Source organism: Durio zibethinus, chromosome 10 (assembly GCF_047325235.1).
Source record: "Durio zibethinus cultivar Kanyao isolate XHJ-2024 chromosome 10, ASM4732523v1, whole genome shotgun sequence".
Lineage (NCBI taxonomy): Eukaryota > Viridiplantae > Streptophyta > Magnoliopsida > Malvales > Malvaceae > Durio > Durio zibethinus.
In genome coordinates, this window is record NC_143171.1 from 6,220,166 (window position 1) to 6,238,928 (window position 18,763).

Genomic DNA, 18,763 nt, shown 5'->3' on the forward strand with positions numbered 1-18,763 from the left:
AGCCTTGGCCGACAATTTGGGTCAAGTGCACGAGGAAGAAAATGAGATCAAAGTTTATTATATGAAGCCAAGGCTAGCATACTTTACTATCTTAATTTAATTAAATTTCCATTGATCGAGAGGGATTAAATCTTTCTTATGATACAAGTTCTGATTATGCATTTGGTGTTTAATTATCTCAGGCGTAGACTTTGATGCTGGATCTGACCTCCTTGAAAAAGCAACAAAATTGCAATCAAATGAAAAGAAAGCTACTAACAATAATTTGTATTATAAGACTAGTAAAACTAAAAACAAATCTGTCCAGTGATTAAGATGTCTGGCTTTCATTCAGGAGACCCGAAAAGCCATCCAAGAGACCCAGATTTGATTTTGACAACGGAAAATATACAAACGCAAAAATAAATAGGAGAACTAATAAAATGACTCTAAACAAATTCAATTGATAATTTTTTCCGCCTTGAAAGAACATATAAAACTTCTAATGCAGCTACTAATTAGTTGTCTCTCAACCAGATATGATCCCTGTACCTAATTTTATAAATGCAAGCGCTACACGCTAAGATCTAGTTCGAAAACCACATTGACAGTCTCTGGACCTACATTCTAAGATCAAGTTTGAAAACCCCATTGACATAGTCTCCGGAAGGGGAAAACAATTAATTAAATTTCGGGTTTTCTATTGTGAAGATACATAAAAAAAAAATTACTAGAAATAAAAGACTGGAAACAGGAAGCTAAGTCTCGGACAAAAACCCTTGTTTCTCTTGAGCTTAACAAGAACAATATTGGAACATCTGACTGTCAGGTCTTGAGAAAATGAACAGCTAAGAGTTTCGTAACTGTGAAGCCATGGAAGGTTTCGACATCAAAGAGTTCTTTCAGCTTCTCATCACATATTATTTTCCTCTTGTCAGATGGATCCTTCATGAAAAAGCAAAGGAAAAAAGTTTGATAAAGAATATTCTTGTTGTTTTTGAAACCCAGCAGGCCAGTACAATATTATACATCCAACTCAAAGATAGCAGATTCAACTGACAGATAAAAGGTCAAAAAGTTCAATAATAAATGACTACAGTGAATAGCTACTATTATGCAGTTATTATCACTAAAATAAGTAAAAGACTGCTATGGTGCATTGCAATTCTGCAAGGTGAGTAATCAGATACCTGGAGGTTGTTTTCTTTGATGTAATCCCACATTCTCTTTATTACAACAGCCCGTGTAAGCTCATTTTCTCCAGTACCAAGAAATTTTACTAGAGCATCTGAAAGTTGAAGAGGAGCAAGAAATCCCTTCTGTCGCTTTTCCTTTCTTTGTGGCTCGTCTGGATCTGAAACGGCAAAGAAGAAAACAGCAACAACAAAAAGGTCAAGAACCTATAATGGTGAACTTTCTAATAACTTGCCTATCATAATTTAAAAACACTAATTAATTAACTGATACAGTCACATAAATAATGAGATGCACAGGAAAGAAAGAACGAAAGAAAGGAGGTCACAGGTATCATCACATTGCAGGGTTCAGGATTTGGACAAAAGAGGAGATTAATTTCTAGCAAACAGCCAGTGAAAACCTGACTCAAAACACATTTAGGATGAAGCATGTAAAGAAGTATGAGAACGGAAAAAAAAAAAAAAAGCATATAGAACAATATTCTGCATCTGTATCTCAATGGATTAGACAAAGCCAGAATTAGTATAAAAAAAAACTCTAGCAACAGCACTAAAAGAGAAGGTTCTTTCAAGAAACAACAGTCAAAAGACCTATTTCCAAATTTGCATGTGATAGCAAGGAAGCAAATTCTAAAACAAGTTCTGCATAGAAAACATTAATTTAGTCATTTACCATCCATACCTTCTTCTCTCTCATGCTTACATTGCTTTTCCTTCTCTGTTGACTTGACTGAAACAACTGAGACAAGAAAGCCAACATAATTAAATTTAGCACTTCATAAGGATTATAGATAGATTTGAGTTATAAAACATTTGAGCATATTGATCAAGACACAAAATATTCTTCCTTGATTTAGTCCAAGCTGCAAGATATTACTAATACTAGCAATGGTGGGCAAGATGTGAGCATAAGCCATACTAACTGCTCTCGTCAATACAAAACAAATTCTGCATAGAAGACCTTAATTTAGTCATTTACCATCCATACCTCCTTCTCTCTCATGCTTATGTTGCTTTTCCTTCTCTGTTGACTTGACTGAAACAACAGTGACATGAAAGCCAATATAATTAAATTTAGCACTTGATAAGGATAATAGACAGACTTGAATTACAGAACATTTGCAGCATATTGATCAAGACACAGAATATTCTTCCTTAATTTAGTTGAAAATTAGGTAAATAATGCCCTCATTTCCTGAGGGAGAGAAAGAGAGAGTGAGATGAAAAATAATAATTAAACTTAAGAAATGCTTTTCAGATTTACATTGCAATTCCAAGGGTGACAACAATAGCCAAATCTGTAGAGAATTGGCAGTTTTTATTCACAATTTTCAAAAGAGAAGAAATTTAGGCCCAAATTTTAGTATATCAAATGACACTATGTAAAAAAGTTTAGCAAATGCAAAACGGTAGAAGGGACAGATAAGCTATTACCTTCATCTGAATCCAAGGGCCAGATATGCTTTGACAGGGCTTTGTTCATTTGAAACATGTCAATGGAATGAACACCAAAAAGTGCATTCAATGGCTCATCACAAATTATATTTTTCTTGTTATCTGGGTCTTGCAAATTTTTCTCTCTGATATAAGCCCATATTTGCTTGACTACCTAGCACCAATATAAAATAGAAAATTTAAAACAAGGCAGCTTCCTTAATTATGAAATTAACAAGCTAAAATGAAATTTCAGGATATTTTAGAGGTACCTCAGTCCTTGCCAATTCAGGGACTCCTAGAAGTTTCTGAAGTTGTGGGGAAAGTCTACATACTTTGTTAAAACCACCTCCTCTTCTCTTAACTTCATTATTGACTCCTTTTGACCTATATATTTAACATAAAACAACAATAAATTCGTACACTGGCAACTATAAGTTTGATGACAATTGCAACATCTGATTCAGTGCCCTACTAAACTACAAATCTTGCATGACAAAATAGGATGAAAGTTCTTATTTAGGTATATTCTAGATAAATTAGTGGATCCGTGGTATACAATAAGCTGCTGATATGACATCAGCACTTCACACAATAATCACACTGTCAAACGTGAAATAGCAATCTAAAAGCTTTAGCAAAAGTCTACACAAGAAGTCTGTCCAACATGTAAGACTTAATGCAAACTTTCGATAAGAAGTCATTTAAATCTGGAAGACATCTTTAAACAGAAGCTAGTTATCTTGATAGCATGGAAAAAAATGGAGTCTGCATTATTACAAGTTTAAGACCAACCCATTTCCTTCTTTCCAGCACCCAAAACATCAAAGAACGACAAGAAAGCAAGAAATTCAGATCGTTGAGAATTCTCAGGGAGTCTAAATTAACAGATTAGATGGTGCAAAGGAGGGGGAAAAAAAACATTGCAACATATAGACTGAAAATTTTATAACATGACAGCCAGAGCACATACCACTAAAGGGCAGCAAAAAGCCCGCATTACCTGTTCGAAAGGCCAAATTTAAAGTACAAAGAGAGAAGCTATTGTAGCTTGCTCTTGTTTTAAAGCATTGCAGTAACATAAAACTTTCTTCTTTACAATTTATCTAACAGCAGCACCTCAGATGAAAAGGGATCGTTTACAAACGACTGAGGAAAAATATTACCACAATTTATAAAATCAAATGTGTCAAAGCCCAAAGGACAAAAAAGTGTTTTGAATTTGGAGATGTTGAATAGTAGTAATCAAACTGCCTAGAGCAATGGAAAGTGAGATCATATTAAAAGCATTTTCAAGAACCTTTTTTATACAAAGAAAGCCGAAGCAGGGAAAGGATTGCAAGCATTGGAATTTAAACCATAAAGACATGCTAGAAGCCACCTCTTAAGCTCTTAACTCTTAAAGGTGGTTGCATGAATTTATTGAGCTAATCCTCGTCTCATTTTCAAGAACACTTTCGTAAAACACTAAACAAAAGTTTGTCGAAGCTCAAAAAAATTTTGTTCAAGCTTTTTACAAATCAACATGGGTGGAAAATTGTAAGAAATTTTAATTTTCTATAATAAACAAAATAAATACTATTAAAAGATACCAAAAATAAACGAAGCCTGAACTATTTTTGTATATGAAAAAATCACATATTAATTTTGTTTTCTCTTTTGTTTCCAGAGTTACGGTTAATCAACCTTGTAGCGATGAGTTCCACGGCAATCTCAGAGAGTGACTCACTGAGTTGGATTTAAATTAAACACCTGTTCAGATTAATACAAACAGGTTCTGTCAAATTTCGCCCTCCAAAACATTTTCCCCATTTTCACATACATTTTTTAAAAATTTAAAAACTAAAAAAGGCATAACGGTTAAAATAAATTAATAATAATAAAAACTGCTAAGAAAGAAAATCCAAATTACACTTTACTCTAATATGAAGCTAAGCATAAATCAGGCATTATCTAAACCTTTTAATTAAATAAAAAATTACTAACTAATTAATTAATTAATAACTGACCCTTTCTTTGCAGGAGCCCTTTTATTCCTCGTTCTTTCACTCTCCTCCTCTTCGACGTCCGAATCAGAGTCGTCGGTTTCCTCTGATTTAATCTTCGCCATCTGATCATCTTTGTCTTGTTCTTGCTCTTCTTCTTCGGCATTTTCGAACTGGATTTGGAGATATACATCGACTTGCTCCCTAATAAACTTCTTTTTCTCCGATAAATCAATCCCAAAATCTTCCTCCAATCTCCGCCGCACGATTGCTGTAGTCGTCGTGTTCAGGTCTGATTCTTTCAAGAACTCTCGGAGTCGGGCGATTAGCTCTGAGTCCGACACCATTTCGTTTCGAGTCCGAGGCTATTGTTTTGTTGTTTCCTTATGGTTTTCCGGACTCAGTGAGTCAGATGGCAGAGAAGATTATATTGAAACCGAGAGGAGAAAAGTGGAAAAAAGTGAAAAGGTTGGCTCACCCGTTTCTCGTTTAGAGCGAATTTTATTAGTTGAGGTGCGGGGCCTACGCCTGAACATCTCAAAATTCGTGGCCTTCTTCGAAGGATTTTTTTAATCGTACTGATTTGCCCTCGCATTTACGTTAAAATTCCTATCCAAACCTTTCTATATTTAGTTGCTTTTTTGCCGCACTGTAAACGCGTCACATAGTTGGGCCTACAACGTGGACGGAAATATTAAAATAATGGCACGCACGATGTATAAAAAATAAATGAGGGCAACATCAAGTTATCAACCTTGCGTTTTGATTTATATAATTTAATATTTATAATTAAATAATTTATTCAATCCGTTTTATTTCTTTTCAATTATCAAAGAGGATGAAAAAACTTTTAATTCTTTCTACAATTATTATTAAAATCGATGTAGATATAGAGATATTTGGGAAGAATGATAATACAAATTTTATCTTTGAATTATAAAAGGAGATTAGTTCATTAATTATTCAAGTTTATGTTTTCTATTAAGGGTAAACTACGACTTGAGAATTGGTCCAAATTGTTGATGGCTATGACTAAAGTTTGCGTTGAATAGGTTGACTTTTTGACATAATTTTTTAATAGAGAAATTTCTTAGAAACTTGGTGAAAATTTTTTCAGTACATAATTTTTTTTAATTACTTTAGAAAAATTCATGCGTTTCTGAAAGTCAATTCATACGCGGATTGAGTGGAAGAGACCCCCCCCCAACTCCCACGCTCTTATTAGTTCAAATCGCATGCACATTAATTATATTTTAACAATTCAGTTGTTTAAAAATAATTTAAGAGCATAATTTTTTAATTGAATTAAATAAATTGAGATTTGGATCTAAAATATATTAAAAATTTTTAAAAAAAATTAACTACTTTTACGAGGTGATTAATAAAGTTAAAATTATTAATACCTGTTAATCTGTGATAAAAAAATTATTTTTTTAAATAAAATTTTAATTTTAAATTTTATGAATAAAAAAATAAATGTTAAAAGTTTTTATTTTTTTATGAGATTTGATTCTATTTTATTATAAATTAATCGAAATTTAAAATAATTATTAAATATAAAAAAATTAAAAAAAATAAAGCAAAAATTAAATTCTCTTGGTTACCCTTCAAGATTGGGGATAATATGGGCATTTAAACGGCCTCAAAGCTCGAAGCCTCAAAGTAATGGTCGACTTAGAATTTCCAACGTGGAATTGGATAAATTAAAGGTAAAACGGGCACATGCTACTGGGAATAGCGTGGGCCTTCGTTTTTGTCCAATTAAAGCCTATACTACTCTAAACTTTAGAAGTCTAAATATTTCGATTTAATTTACAATTAATGACAAAATTTAAAAGCTCCCATGAAATTATTAGTATGATTATTAATAATATTTCCAAGATTTATCACCGCTTAAAATTTGAGTGAAAAATAAGGGAAGTGGTTCATGTAAGTATTTCTTTTACTAGGGTTGGTATCAGGTCGGATTCAGGGCAGATTTTATTCGTCCCGAATCTGATCCGATTTAATTTTTATTAAACCCGAATTCGATTTTACTCGAAATTTTTTTTGATTTTTCATATCTAAATCCGATCCGAATTTGATATCATGTAAATCGTATCCGACTTGATCCGACCTGAATTAATAAATATTATTTTTTAAATATAAAATATTTAAAAATATCATTATATAAATATATATAAAATAAAAAATTAAATAATTAATTAAAAAATAATTTTTTATATAATATCGAGTCGAGTTTTAGATAAACCCGACTCCGACCCGACCCTGATTGTTTTTTTATTTTATCCGACTCGATTTCGATACCTGAATTTCAAAAAAAAAAATCAACCTCGTGAGATCGGATCGAACTGAAACCGTCGGAGACGGATTAGTCCGCCGTCCATACCTTTTACCAAGTATTTATCCTTTTTTTAGTGTCAACAAGCTTCCACATGTCCTTATATGGGATAACGTGCTAAGTTTGGAGGCTAACAGCCATTATATGAAAATACTACAAAAAAAAGTGTTTTATTAAAAAAAAAAAAAAATAATCTCTGACTTTGTATTTTAATGAAACATCTAATAATCCTCTAATTAAGATTTAAATCACTTAATCAATAATATAAAAATAATTTTTCTTTCACATCGTATTAAAAATTTTACATTTATTATATCATATTTATATTTAGTATTTCATTTGAAAGTCGACTAAAATTTATACCTCAAACAAAATTATAATGTAATAAAAATCTCTTATTATCAATCATATAAAGGAAATTTTATTTACACTTCTTTACTATTTTATACATTTTATTTTTAAATACACAAAAAATTTAAATTTCTTATTTTTACTAAATACAATCAATCCCTTATTTTATATTTTTCATTCATATTATTTCTTTCTTTTTATTTCTTTATTTTTTAAAATCAAGCTTATCGTATATTCATTTCTGGAAAAGTTTAAAAAATTATCGGATATTGATTTTTGAGAAAACTTAAATCTTCTCAAATATTCATTTTTCAATAACTCTTGAGTATTCTAAAAAATGAGTATATGAAAAGTCTTTGAGTCTTTTCATATATCTATTTTCAATAAGCTCAAATTTACTTTTAATCATTGAAAACTTTAATCATGTGTTTTATGAACTCATTTATTTAATAATGTATGCGAATGAAACTAAAATCAATGTTCTCAACATGCATAACATAAAACTTGTTATTTCTCTTAAGCATATAAAAAATTGAGAACACCATTTTTTTATTTTCTGATTTTGTATAGGTAAAAGGGTGTTTTTTGGTTTTCTCGTCTCAAGAGAAAAAAACCTTTATGCCCATGCATGCTTGAGGAATAACATGTCTCTTTCATTTTCATAATATGATCAAGTAAAAATAGACAAATCGATGATTTATGTATGTGTATGCATACTAATTCGAAGTCAAATACCTATAGAATATTGATATTGACAATGTAATTAGCAGACTTATAAATCTAGCAATAAAGATCTCTAATTTTTCGATCACCAATTTTTATTATCAAATTTGTTAGTCTATTGACAACATTGTTAATGTCATATTTGATTTTTTTGTGCCAGACACTCATACAAAGATTGATTTATTTGAGTATTATTTATTTAAAATTAAATTTTTTTATTTTATTTAAATTTAAATTAAATATTATCAAGAGTTTATCATTAAATATATATTTAAATAAAATATTATGTATTTTCAAAATAGATTTCTAAAAAAAAAGATGATTCTCTAAAATTTATTTTTAATAACGAATATAATTTTCGAAAATAAATTTTTGAGAATTATATTATGCTTTTTAAAATTAATTTTTGAGAATCATATTTTTTTTCAAAAAAAAAAATTATCAAGAACATAATATAACTTTGGAAAATCTATTTATGAGATATACAAAGTAGTTTTTAAAGTGTATAAGTTATTGAGAGTATTTTTATTATTTATTAGAAGTTAAAATTGATATTTATAATGTAATAATTTTTTAAAAATATTTTTAAAGATATAAAAGACTTTTTTTTTGAAAATATAAAAAATAATTTTATGATGTATTTAGACGGAGCCATCATACAAAAGAAGCATAGATATAAAAATTCGTTGATATTGATATCACAATTTTGATTCCCATGGATTAAACCTTATGCTTTTTGGCACAATATGTATTTAAAAAAAAAAAAACTCTCTTCGTCGTCGGAAAGCAGCCTAAAGAGAAGATTCTCATTTCTAATCAACCATAAAGTATAAACCGATAAAGCTTCAAAGTGTTCCGATCTAGTACGTAGGTACTGTCTTTGAAAGTTTCTGTGCCGCAAGATAATTGACATTTCAAACAGTCTAGCCTATCAAGGGTACAGATTAGTGTAGTTCTTATTCTTTGTGCGCATGGAGTCTATTATTATCGTATGCTAATTTCTTTATTGGCAAAAACTACTGCTTGAAAGTCAGACGCTTTTCTTTGTTCCGAAAGCTTTGTCCTATTCCACCTGAATTTACCAAAGCATCCTTTCAAGGCAGTGTTGATTATGACAATGATTAAAAGAAAACCGTTGATCAGTTTTACAATGTAGAAAGGCATAGTACCGAATAAATTCTCTCGGCATTCCAAAATAACGTGATTCCACTTCGAAAATAATCCAAATCATGGATATTTAAGTCATTTAAGTTTCCAGTCCTAATAAAAAAGGCTATCATGAAAGGTCAAATTAATCCACAAATAATAAGAAGGCAACCAAAAAAAAAAAGAGCCAATCCTATTGGTTACCCACAGAGCAACCACCTCCAAACGACGCCGAATTTCTCTTGTCCTCCTTGCTTCTATCAGATATTTCCTTGGAGTTGTCACTTCCTCTTCCCCAAAGAGTCTTCCACTCCTTCCCTCACTGCTGTAGAATCACTATAGTAATCGCCGATCAACTAAAAACGATTTCTTTTTTTGTTAATCGATTCGTTCAACTCAGTGGCTCATCTAAAAGAACCGCGTTCGGTGTTGAGGTTTAGCTCGGTGATGTGGTCGTGAGATTTTCTTTTCTTTAGGGTTAGATTCCGAAACTGAAAATGGAGAAAATGGATCGGGCAGATATAACGGTCGGGCCGGCTATGGATATGCCGATCATGCACGACAGTGACCGTTACGATTTTGTTAGAGATATCGGGTCGGGAAATTTCGGAGTCGCCAGACTTATGAGAGATAAGGTCACCAAGGAGCTCGTTGCTGTCAAGTACATAGAGAGAGGCGATAAGGTTAGTTTTGTAAATTCATAATCAGTGCTGTCATTTTTCATTTGATGTTGTTTTGGTCTATTTATGGAAATAAATTCGCGTGGATAATTACGGTATTTACTGAAGATAAAGTTTTCTGTTTTTGGATTTTCAATTTTTCTAAGTTGTGGGAATTTATTTTGGGGCTTATATTAATTTTGTTAATTTTGGAAATTTTTTATATGATTTTTCTAACTTTTTAATATGTAGTTTATATTTTCAGATTAAAATTTGTGATACCTTGTGTTATACAGATAGATGAAAATGTTCAAAGAGAAATTATCAATCATAGGTCATTGAGGCATCCCAATATTGTCAGATTTAAAGAGGTGAGGTTTATGCTTACTTTTTTTATAACTTTTTTCTTTTTAAATTGGGCCAATGTTTCAATCAACTATGGAAAATGTTACTCTAGGTTATTTTAACACCTACTCATCTTTCCATTGTAATGGAATATGCGTCGGGAGGAGAGCTTTTCGAGCGAATTTGTACTAATGGTCGATTCAAGGAGGATGAGGTTCATATTCCTATGTTCTACATTCATTTCAATCCCTTCTTGTTTGTTCTTTTGTTTTATTTCTATATTCATTGTTTTGGTGCAGGCTCGCTTTTTCTTCCAACAACTTATATCTGGTGTTAGTTATTGCCACGCAATGGTAGTTCTAATTTATTATTTCTTTATTTCTGAAATTGTCTCATGTGTAACCTGATTAATTATTTTACTCATGAATATGATTTCTTTTTCTTGTGAAGCAAGTATGCCACCGTGATTTAAAGTTGGAAAACACTTTGTTGGATGGAAGTCCAGCTCCTCGGCTTAAGATATGTGATTTTGGGTACTCCAAGGTATAAATTGCTGGAAACTTTGTTGTTATCCTATCATTCGATGAGGTTAATGTTTCTACTTTCTATATCTGAATCATTTATAATTACGTTCTTTGGTTAGGTTGTACTTATTCTAGATTGTATTATGATCATTTGTTTCTGTCCTGGAATTAGCTCTGATTTATTTTGGTATATTTGGGTGGAATGGGATGCGACTTTATAGGTTTTTGGTTCAGAAATATTTTCCTTTGGTTTTCTAATAATTCTTATAGTTATGTAAGACCGTTTTCATGTTTATGTGTTGATTGTTGTTGTTCTCAGTCTTCAGTTCTTCATTCACAACCAAAATCTACCGTTGGAACTCCTGCATACATTGCTCCTGAGGTACTACTAAGGCAAGAATATGATGGCAAGGTATATTTAAGAGATACTTAAAATTAGTTTAGAATGTCAGTTTACAATTCACATGCAATTCCTATTTAAGACTTAAGAGGTAAATGTTCTAGGGGCTGGTAACTAAGTTCTAGTTGTGTGTTTGGGTGAAATGACATCAAATTGATGGTTTTCACCCAATAGTTAATTTAAAACTACAGTTTAGTATTCATAGCCTGTGAGATGCCAGTTGTAAAAAATGCTGGATAGAAATGATCCTTTGCTGCCTAGGCAGTCCTTTAACTAGGAAGGCATGGAATGGTGGTAAATCATTGGTCTGCTTACATAATGTGAGGATTTGTTGGCTGAATCTGGTTTAGTTTTGTGGAATGAATGGTTGGTCCTTTAAGCTCTTATTGGTTAAGTGTTGATGGTTAAGTTTGGGGTTACTTGCACTCTTTTGACTATAACATATTGTTAGGGATGGCTTCAGCATGTGATTTTAGTTTCTTGTTTATTTAATGTGGTCAGCTGCAACTGAAGAGTGAAACCCTCGGCAGTAGTTTATCTCTTGATCATTAGGAACAGGTCTTATGGTTGCACTTTTTTAGACTCTTCTTAATTATTTATTAGGTCTTATGGGCCATCTTAATGCAAGGCAAATATTTGAAAATTTTGCTAGATCTTGAACAGTAGATAAGTTATTGATAATAAAAAGTACACAAAAGAACACCAGAGAGAGTTAGCATCGCCTAACTCTCTCTGGTGGTCTTTTGTCCAAGTGAGTCGTACTTTCGTGCATGTTGATGTTAGAGTATGAAAATTAATAAAAATGAGTTAATGACTTTGTCTTGTGATATCAGATTGCCGATGTATGGTCATGTGGGGTCACCTTATATGTAATGCTGGTTGGGGCATATCCTTTTGAGGATCCTGATGAGCCAAAAGACTTTCGGAAGACAATACAAGTATATCACTGGATCTTGTTGTTGCATTAGTCTCATTTTCTTCCCCAAATAAATCTATTGGCTTATGTCTTTTGTTGCTTCATGCAGAGAATTCTTAATGTCCAGTATTCCATTCCTGATTTTGTCCAAATATCTCCCGAGTGTCGACATCTGATTTCAAGGATTTTTGTTGCAGATCCTACAGCTGTGAGTAATTTCTGCTTATTGCTTACTGCCAATTCAACATTTATCCCTTGATTTTTCATTGCTAACTTGTTTTGGGACATGAACATTCGAGAAAGGAAAGAGAGAAACTTATGATGACAAAGGGAGTGGCCTTTTTGCTTTGTGTCGTAATTTTTGGTAATGACCATGATTCCAAAGTAATTTAAGCCTTCTGATAATGGATAATTTTGTGTGTAACAGAGAATTACAATTCCTGAAATTAGAAATCATGAGTGGTTCTTGAAGAATCTTCCTAATGACCTGATGGATGAAAACGCAATGGGTAACCACTTTGAGGAGCCTGATCAACCTATGCAGAGCACAGATACGATCATGCAGATAATTGCTGAGGCCACCATTCCAGCTGCTGGAGCCCATGGCTTAAACCATTGCATGGTAGACAACCTTGATGATGAAGATATGGATGACCTCGATTCTGAATCTGAGCTTGATGTTGATAGCAGCGGGGAGATAGTCTATGCAATGTAACATGAAGAAGACAGCTTCTCCACAATGGTGCAGTTGTTTCGGACATGTAAAAGTGTGAAGACAGCCACTGAGAATTTATGGCAGCGTGCCTGTTGAATTATCGGAGAGAAAGACCGTAGTGAGTTGCGCAATGCTGGTCTCAAATTGTCATGTTTCATTGATTGCATTATGTTCATAGCATGGAGCTTTATACAGATCTTTGTGAGAAATTGATATTTAATATTACTTTACAAAGGGGGGCGATAACTGGAAAAAGATTCTATATAATGATCATCTCCCCAACTTCCACGTTGAACTCCTGTTCATTTTTATTTTGGCATTGGTCCTGAACTTTTTGCTTGCTTCTGTTTTTTGCAGTTAAATATATATGTCTACTTTGTGTAATAGGTGTCTTTTACATAGATTTGGCGTGCTTTAGATCTATTCTGAGTCGGATTTACAGTGGAGGAAGCTGCCTTTACTGAAATCTTAAAAACTTTGCCTGTCAAATCTTCTAAGTGAAATTCATTAAGTATTTGACATTAAATTTGATGTTGTTCGTTATTAAATCAAAGTTGTTAAAGGAGCTTTATTTTCTTCTACAATAGAAAATCAATTTTAAGTAATAAAAATCACTTTTATTTGGTAGGAATGTATTTTTACCATTCCAAACACGATGGTAAAAATGATACGACATAAAAAAAAATGATGTGAAAAAAATAAAAATAATATAATTTAAAATTTTAATAAAAATTATTTGAGTTTGAAAAATTTTAATATGTTTCATGTGGGAGATGTTAATATGAATTATATCGTAATAATTATTATATTTAACAGGAATTGTAACAATAATTATTATATTTTATACCTATTTTATATAAAACAGGTGTGAAATATATAAATTGTTAAATTTATTCTGACCCAACCAATAAAGGAATCTATTCTGACCTAATCAATAAATGTCAATGAAAAGTCAGAAATTAAAGTCTATAAACGTGGATTTAATTTGTTAACAATTCTTGTATTTCCATTTGGGGCATCTTACAGCTTCATGATATCCTTGAGGATAATGTAACGTGCATGAAAAGAAAGGGAGCGCCGGCACCATACGATAAAAAATGTGTTAGAATTTGGTGTTTAGAAAATCACGAAAAATTGAATAAATATTGTTTATTTGTGTAGATACTATTTTTTTTTTAGATCTAATAATTCATATTTTTGTATTATATCTTATATTTGACACGTTTAATGATACAAATTATTAAAACATAAATATGATACAAATTATAAAAATGTGTTTAAATTTTAAACATAAATAAAATATGTTTAATATATGTATTAAACGTAATACGACACGATTAATACATATATAATTAATTTATTTAAACACGATACAAATATACACGATTAACACGAATATAAATGAATGGACACAACTAATACAGATATATATATGAATAGACACAACTAATATAAATATATATAAGAATAAAATTAAAATAATAAATAATTATAAACTATTCATTGTTTATAACTTAATAAATTTAACATATTAATAATATAAAAAATACTTATATATTAAAAAAATAAAAAAATTTAATACTCATTTAATATGTATTTAATATATATATTTTGATTTTAATTTATATTATATAACGATATTAATTTTTAATATCAAATTCAAAATGATAAATTATTAAAAATTAAAGAATAAAATAATAATGAATAAACTTATATTAATATTTATATTGTATTTATATTATTAATATAAAAATAATTTTATAACAATTATTAAATGAGTATCATAATTAAATGTTTAAAATAATTTTTATATGAAATGAAATAACTAATTAAATATCATAATTAAAAGATTAAAAATTAAAAAAATTTTATATGTTTATATTAAATTAAAATAAATATAAACAATATGTTAAACATATTAAACATATTAAATGTATACTCGTATTATAAGATTAAATTAAACGTGTTATTCGTATCGTGTCACATATTTAGGTGAATCAACAACACAAATTGTATTACATTAAAATTTATGTCTACACAAATAAATATGAAACACATTTATTTAAATACATAAATTTTTTTATATCTTTTTCGTATTGTATCACCTTATTGTGTTTAAAATTATCAATCTAATTCTTTGTAAGACATAATTTTTAATAAATAATTATATCTTTTAAAGAGATATAACTATGTAATTCAAATAATTTATTATTTTAAAAATATTCCAACAAAATGGAATCTTATAAACATGTCTGAAGCCAATTTAAGTTGATATCTTCTTCATGAACTGTTATCCTTAGATTAATGAGGTGAGATTTGAAATAATCCCATTGATACGCTGTCTCCTCATCACATATGACATCTTTCAAATGATGAAGCTTTGTGATTGTTGGAGGTAGGTTACAACTGGAGCACCCTCTCATATAAAGCTTCCTTAGACTCTGCAGTTCACCAATCTCGACCGGCAGGTTGATGATGCTTAGACAGTCGGAAATGTCAAGAATATTAAGCTCGGATAAGCTCCCAATGGTCTTAGGTAATGTTATGAGCTCAGTACAAGATGCTAGTCTCAGCACTTTCAAGTTCAAGAGATTTCCAATGCCTTCAGGCAGTGCACAAAGCTTGTGGCAGTTGGTGATGCTGAGCTCCATCAGTTGAACAAGATCACACAGTCCATCAGTCAGTTCCACCAGATCATCACAATAGTCTATGTCAATTTCCAAAAGATTTGGAAAAATGTCTGACATCTTGTTAGTACCATTCTTAAACGCCTGACCGATATTACACATAACCAAGGACATTTTTCGCAAATTCTTTAGGTGTAAAGAGCTCATAAAGAGGGAAGGAATTGACACCTTCTCTAACCTAATTCTCTTAAGATTGGATAAAGAACTCAGAAGCAGAAAGTTACTTAATTCTGCTGGGTAGATACCAGTATTCATGACTATCAGAACCTTCAATTTATCCATTTTCTCCATGAAGACAGGCAAGGTATAGTTCTTTGTCCGAAAATTGAGAACTAGAACCTCAACTTCTGGTGCTTGAATACTGTTGCCCCAATTGAAAGAGAATGTTTCATCTATGGTCACCAATGGCATGAGAAATTAGTGGTAGAAGGACTAAATTTCTTATCGTGTGTGCATGTGTCTGAAGACTGGGGAGGGAGAGATAACAACCTGTGAAGATAGACAAGAGGCGGGCACCAACAGGTTGCTGCTTTTCTTCCAACCACCAATTGGGAAATTTATTATTGTTTAGCTCCAGAATCAACCTCTTTCTTTTTTCTATGGGGTCTAAGCTGCATTGATAGATAGCCAGCTCTCTTAGAAGATCATGCTGCATGATGAAGTGATTGTTGTAGTAGCCATCGGCTTCACTTGCATCTTTCCTGGTGAATAAGCAACAATAAATATATTGGGTAGAGATTCAAACAGGTATACCACAAACAATAACTTGGTGCCTATCTTATCAAGGAAGCAAAGGTTGAGGATTTTCCTGTTTGATTGACATTCAGATTAATTGAATTGTAGGCTATGACAAGAGAAACCCTTATAATATGAATAGATTGAAGAGAATAAAAAAATTACTAGTGCCAATAAAATTTGTGAGCTAACTGGAATGAATGTAATGTTAAGACATGGATATTCAAGCTACAATAGATAGAAATTAAGTAGGAACCAACTAGCATACCTCATGACTACAAGATTAACCAGATTCCTGGAAGAGAGTTCATGGAGGTTGACAATGGCATCATCATCTTCATCAAGTTTGTATTGCTCCATCCACATATCAATGAGCGCAACAGCAGGAATCCTGTGATCTTCAGGAAATGAACATAGGTCAAGGTAGCAGTCCTTTATTCCTACCTTATTATCCATGGCATCTAAACTGCTTTGAAGATGAGCAAGCAGTTCACCACTAGAATGAAAGATGGATAGTCCTTTAGACCGCTGTTTTGCATGACTTTGCCAGATTGCCACCGGCTGCCCGCAAAGTGATCTACCAACAACTTCAAGGGCCAGTGGAAGCCCCTTACAGCTTTTCATTACCTAAAATTCAATAAAAACCATAAAAGTCAATTTTTGGAAGTACAGGAAAACACTTTGATTTAATAACCTTGCTGTCCAAATATCAAGATTTGAACCTACCTATCTTCAATTTAAATTATAGTGGCAAATCAACAGTGAAATAGAAAAGTGTTTAATTTTTCATACAAGAAGTGAAAGTTAAAATAAGTCTTCAAACTGATAAAAGTACCTTATTCACAAGATCATATGGAATGTAACGATTTCCATTTTCCCGGAATGCAGAGTAATGAAAAAGAGTCATAGCATCATTATCATTCAACGGTTTCAAAGGATATGTAAAATCAAATCTTGGCAAGTCAAATCTTGATGTTACCAAGATCTTGTAATCTGGCAATGTAAACTTGAGCTTGTCCACAAGGGTTTCAGATCCAGGCCAAACATCGTCCAGGATCAGTAATATGGGATTGATTGCCATTTTCCTAAAGTTTTGTTCCAAGTGGTTCAGGGCATCCTCCTCACTTTGAAATTCAGGCACTCTATGATCCTTAAGCTGGAGTAATTTGTGCAAAATGACCTCCGGGTTGAATGCCTCTGAAACAGTGACATAGAAGATGTTGTCTTTAAATTTTCCTGTTCAAACACTCTGCATTAGAAATCTGTCAAAGTTTCGAAGATATTTCATAGCATTGTGTCAGTGACAAACATATCCTCCCATACTAATGCAGGAGAATTAAGTAAATTGAACCCAAGATTTCTCAATTGCTTGTCTGAGTAGAATTCCAGTTGAAGGACTACACCACGGAAGAAATTTAATTACTGTTAAAATGACTCATAAAATTTCTTTACTAGCTATCCTGCTAAGTCTTACACGGTAGGGTTTTCAATTCCAATTCGAGTTGACAACACAAGATTGAATCAATGTATTCAAATGAATTTTCAAAACTATGGTTCCACATATGGCACAAACAAATCAACAGATGTCCATCTAAAAATCAAATTAGTCAAGACCAGAAACTAAAGTCAAGCATAGACAAGCTAAGCACAAGAAATGATACCTTCGACTTCTTCATCACGACATAGCTCTTTAACCAACGTTGTTTTCCCGGATCCTCCCGGAGCAGACACAACAATGACCGAAATCCCATCTTTAAAAAGCTTCATCTTTAGCTCTTTCAAGGGTGCATCGAATCCAACAACTTTTCCTGGAGGCTCGGGAACTTTGAATGAACCCACAACTGCAACCCGACTAAACATCCCGTTCTCGCTACCGGACCCCACTTTCGAACTGAATCTTCTCACTTCCTTATCAATCTCTCTAACATCAAATAAGATTTCTTTGATGTCTCTTATTTGCTGTGTTTGCATATCAATCTGACAGAATCTCTCAAGCGATTTATTCAATCTTTGGAGTTTGTATGTGTAACAAGTCTTCATGAAGAAGTTGCACCTCTGGATTTTAGAGCACTTTCTAACAAGTTTCTGTCCTTTATCAATGATTTGCTTGAGCCGTTTAATTTCGTGCTCCTTATCAAATACTTTGTTGAATGAATTTATGTCTCTGGTTACTGGCTCAATAGATGAAAGCGTGGATTGCAGTTCCTCCAAGGCATCACGAAACATGGCAGCCGTTTTACTCGCCTCTATAACGGCTCTTAAAAGCTCTCCAAAACCTGCCCCTAAAGCAGCTCCTCCAATCAAAGCGGCTGCCATGGAAACCCAGAAACCCAAATTCAAGAAATATCAATGCTTTTCCTTGAGCTTGGCAAGATTTGCAATAAACAGAAGAACCCACAAAAATAAAGGACTCAATTTATATTTTTTCTCCACTCTACTCCTTAATTAGTAAGCTCCTCGAAAGTTCCTTCAGGTCTGGGAATATTCGACTATAGGCTTTTGGCTTCATAGAAGCGGAAGAAAGGAATAATTATTGAGGTTTAACGCGTAGGGAGTACGAACTAATGGTGAAATTTCTCCCTTCTTTGTTTACAAGTTCTTTAAGTCGCCCTGGTTGTTGACATTGA

The 18,763-nt window shown here is 32.0% G+C and overlaps 3 protein-coding genes across 10 annotated transcripts; 1 reads left to right on the plus strand and 2 right to left on the minus strand.

Moving 5' to 3' along the window:
- Positions 1-240: 240 nt before the first annotated feature.
- LOC111291821 (uncharacterized) lies at positions 241-5,070 on the minus strand. Of its 6 annotated transcripts, none has more exons than XM_089766591.1 (7): positions 4,619-5,070; positions 2,882-2,996; positions 2,610-2,784; positions 2,164-2,211; positions 1,858-1,914; positions 1,170-1,333; positions 241-924 (listed from the first exon to the last, which is right to left on the minus strand). In XM_089766591.1, exons 1-7 carry the CDS (start codon positions 4,939-4,941, stop codon positions 805-807), a joined length of 1,002 nt encoding a protein of 333 aa, XP_089622717.1. In that variant the 5' UTR covers positions 4,942-5,070; the 3' UTR covers positions 241-804. The 6 variants fall into 6 exon arrangements, with proteins under 6 accessions (XP_089622717.1, XP_089622716.1, XP_089622715.1 ...); XM_089766590.1 differs by having other exon boundaries at positions 1,849-1,914; XM_089766589.1 differs by having other exon boundaries at positions 2,155-2,211.
- Positions 5,071-9,289: 4,219 nt separating this feature from the next.
- Positions 9,290-13,098, plus strand: LOC111291946 (serine/threonine-protein kinase SRK2I-like). Of its 2 annotated transcripts, XM_022884085.2 has the most exons (9): positions 9,290-9,838; positions 10,111-10,185; positions 10,272-10,373; positions 10,459-10,512; positions 10,610-10,702; positions 11,003-11,095; positions 11,917-12,021; positions 12,109-12,207; positions 12,427-13,098. In XM_022884085.2, the coding sequence occupies exons 1-9, from the start codon at positions 9,653-9,655 to the stop codon at positions 12,712-12,714; spliced, it is 1,095 nt and encodes a 364-aa protein (XP_022739820.1). In that variant the 5' UTR covers positions 9,290-9,652; the 3' UTR covers positions 12,715-13,098. The 2 variants fall into 2 exon arrangements, with proteins under 2 accessions (XP_022739820.1, XP_022739821.1); XM_022884086.2 differs by lacking the exon at positions 11,003-11,095 and having other exon boundaries at positions 9,293-9,838.
- A 1,800-nt stretch (positions 13,099-14,898) lies between these two features.
- Positions 14,899-18,661, minus strand: LOC111291813 (putative disease resistance protein At5g66900). 2 transcript variants are annotated; one of them, XM_022883857.2, is made up of 5 exons: positions 17,798-18,661; positions 16,972-17,372; positions 16,405-16,763; positions 15,891-16,102; positions 14,899-15,793 (listed from the first exon to the last, which is right to left on the minus strand). In XM_022883857.2, exons 1-5 carry the CDS (start codon positions 18,450-18,452, stop codon positions 14,955-14,957), a joined length of 2,466 nt encoding a protein of 821 aa, XP_022739592.2. In that variant the 5' UTR covers positions 18,453-18,661; the 3' UTR covers positions 14,899-14,954. The 2 variants fall into 2 exon arrangements, with proteins under 2 accessions (XP_022739592.2, XP_022739594.2); XM_022883859.2 differs by having other exon boundaries at positions 16,972-17,333; positions 17,798-18,620.
- Positions 18,662-18,763: the final 102 nt, after the last annotated feature.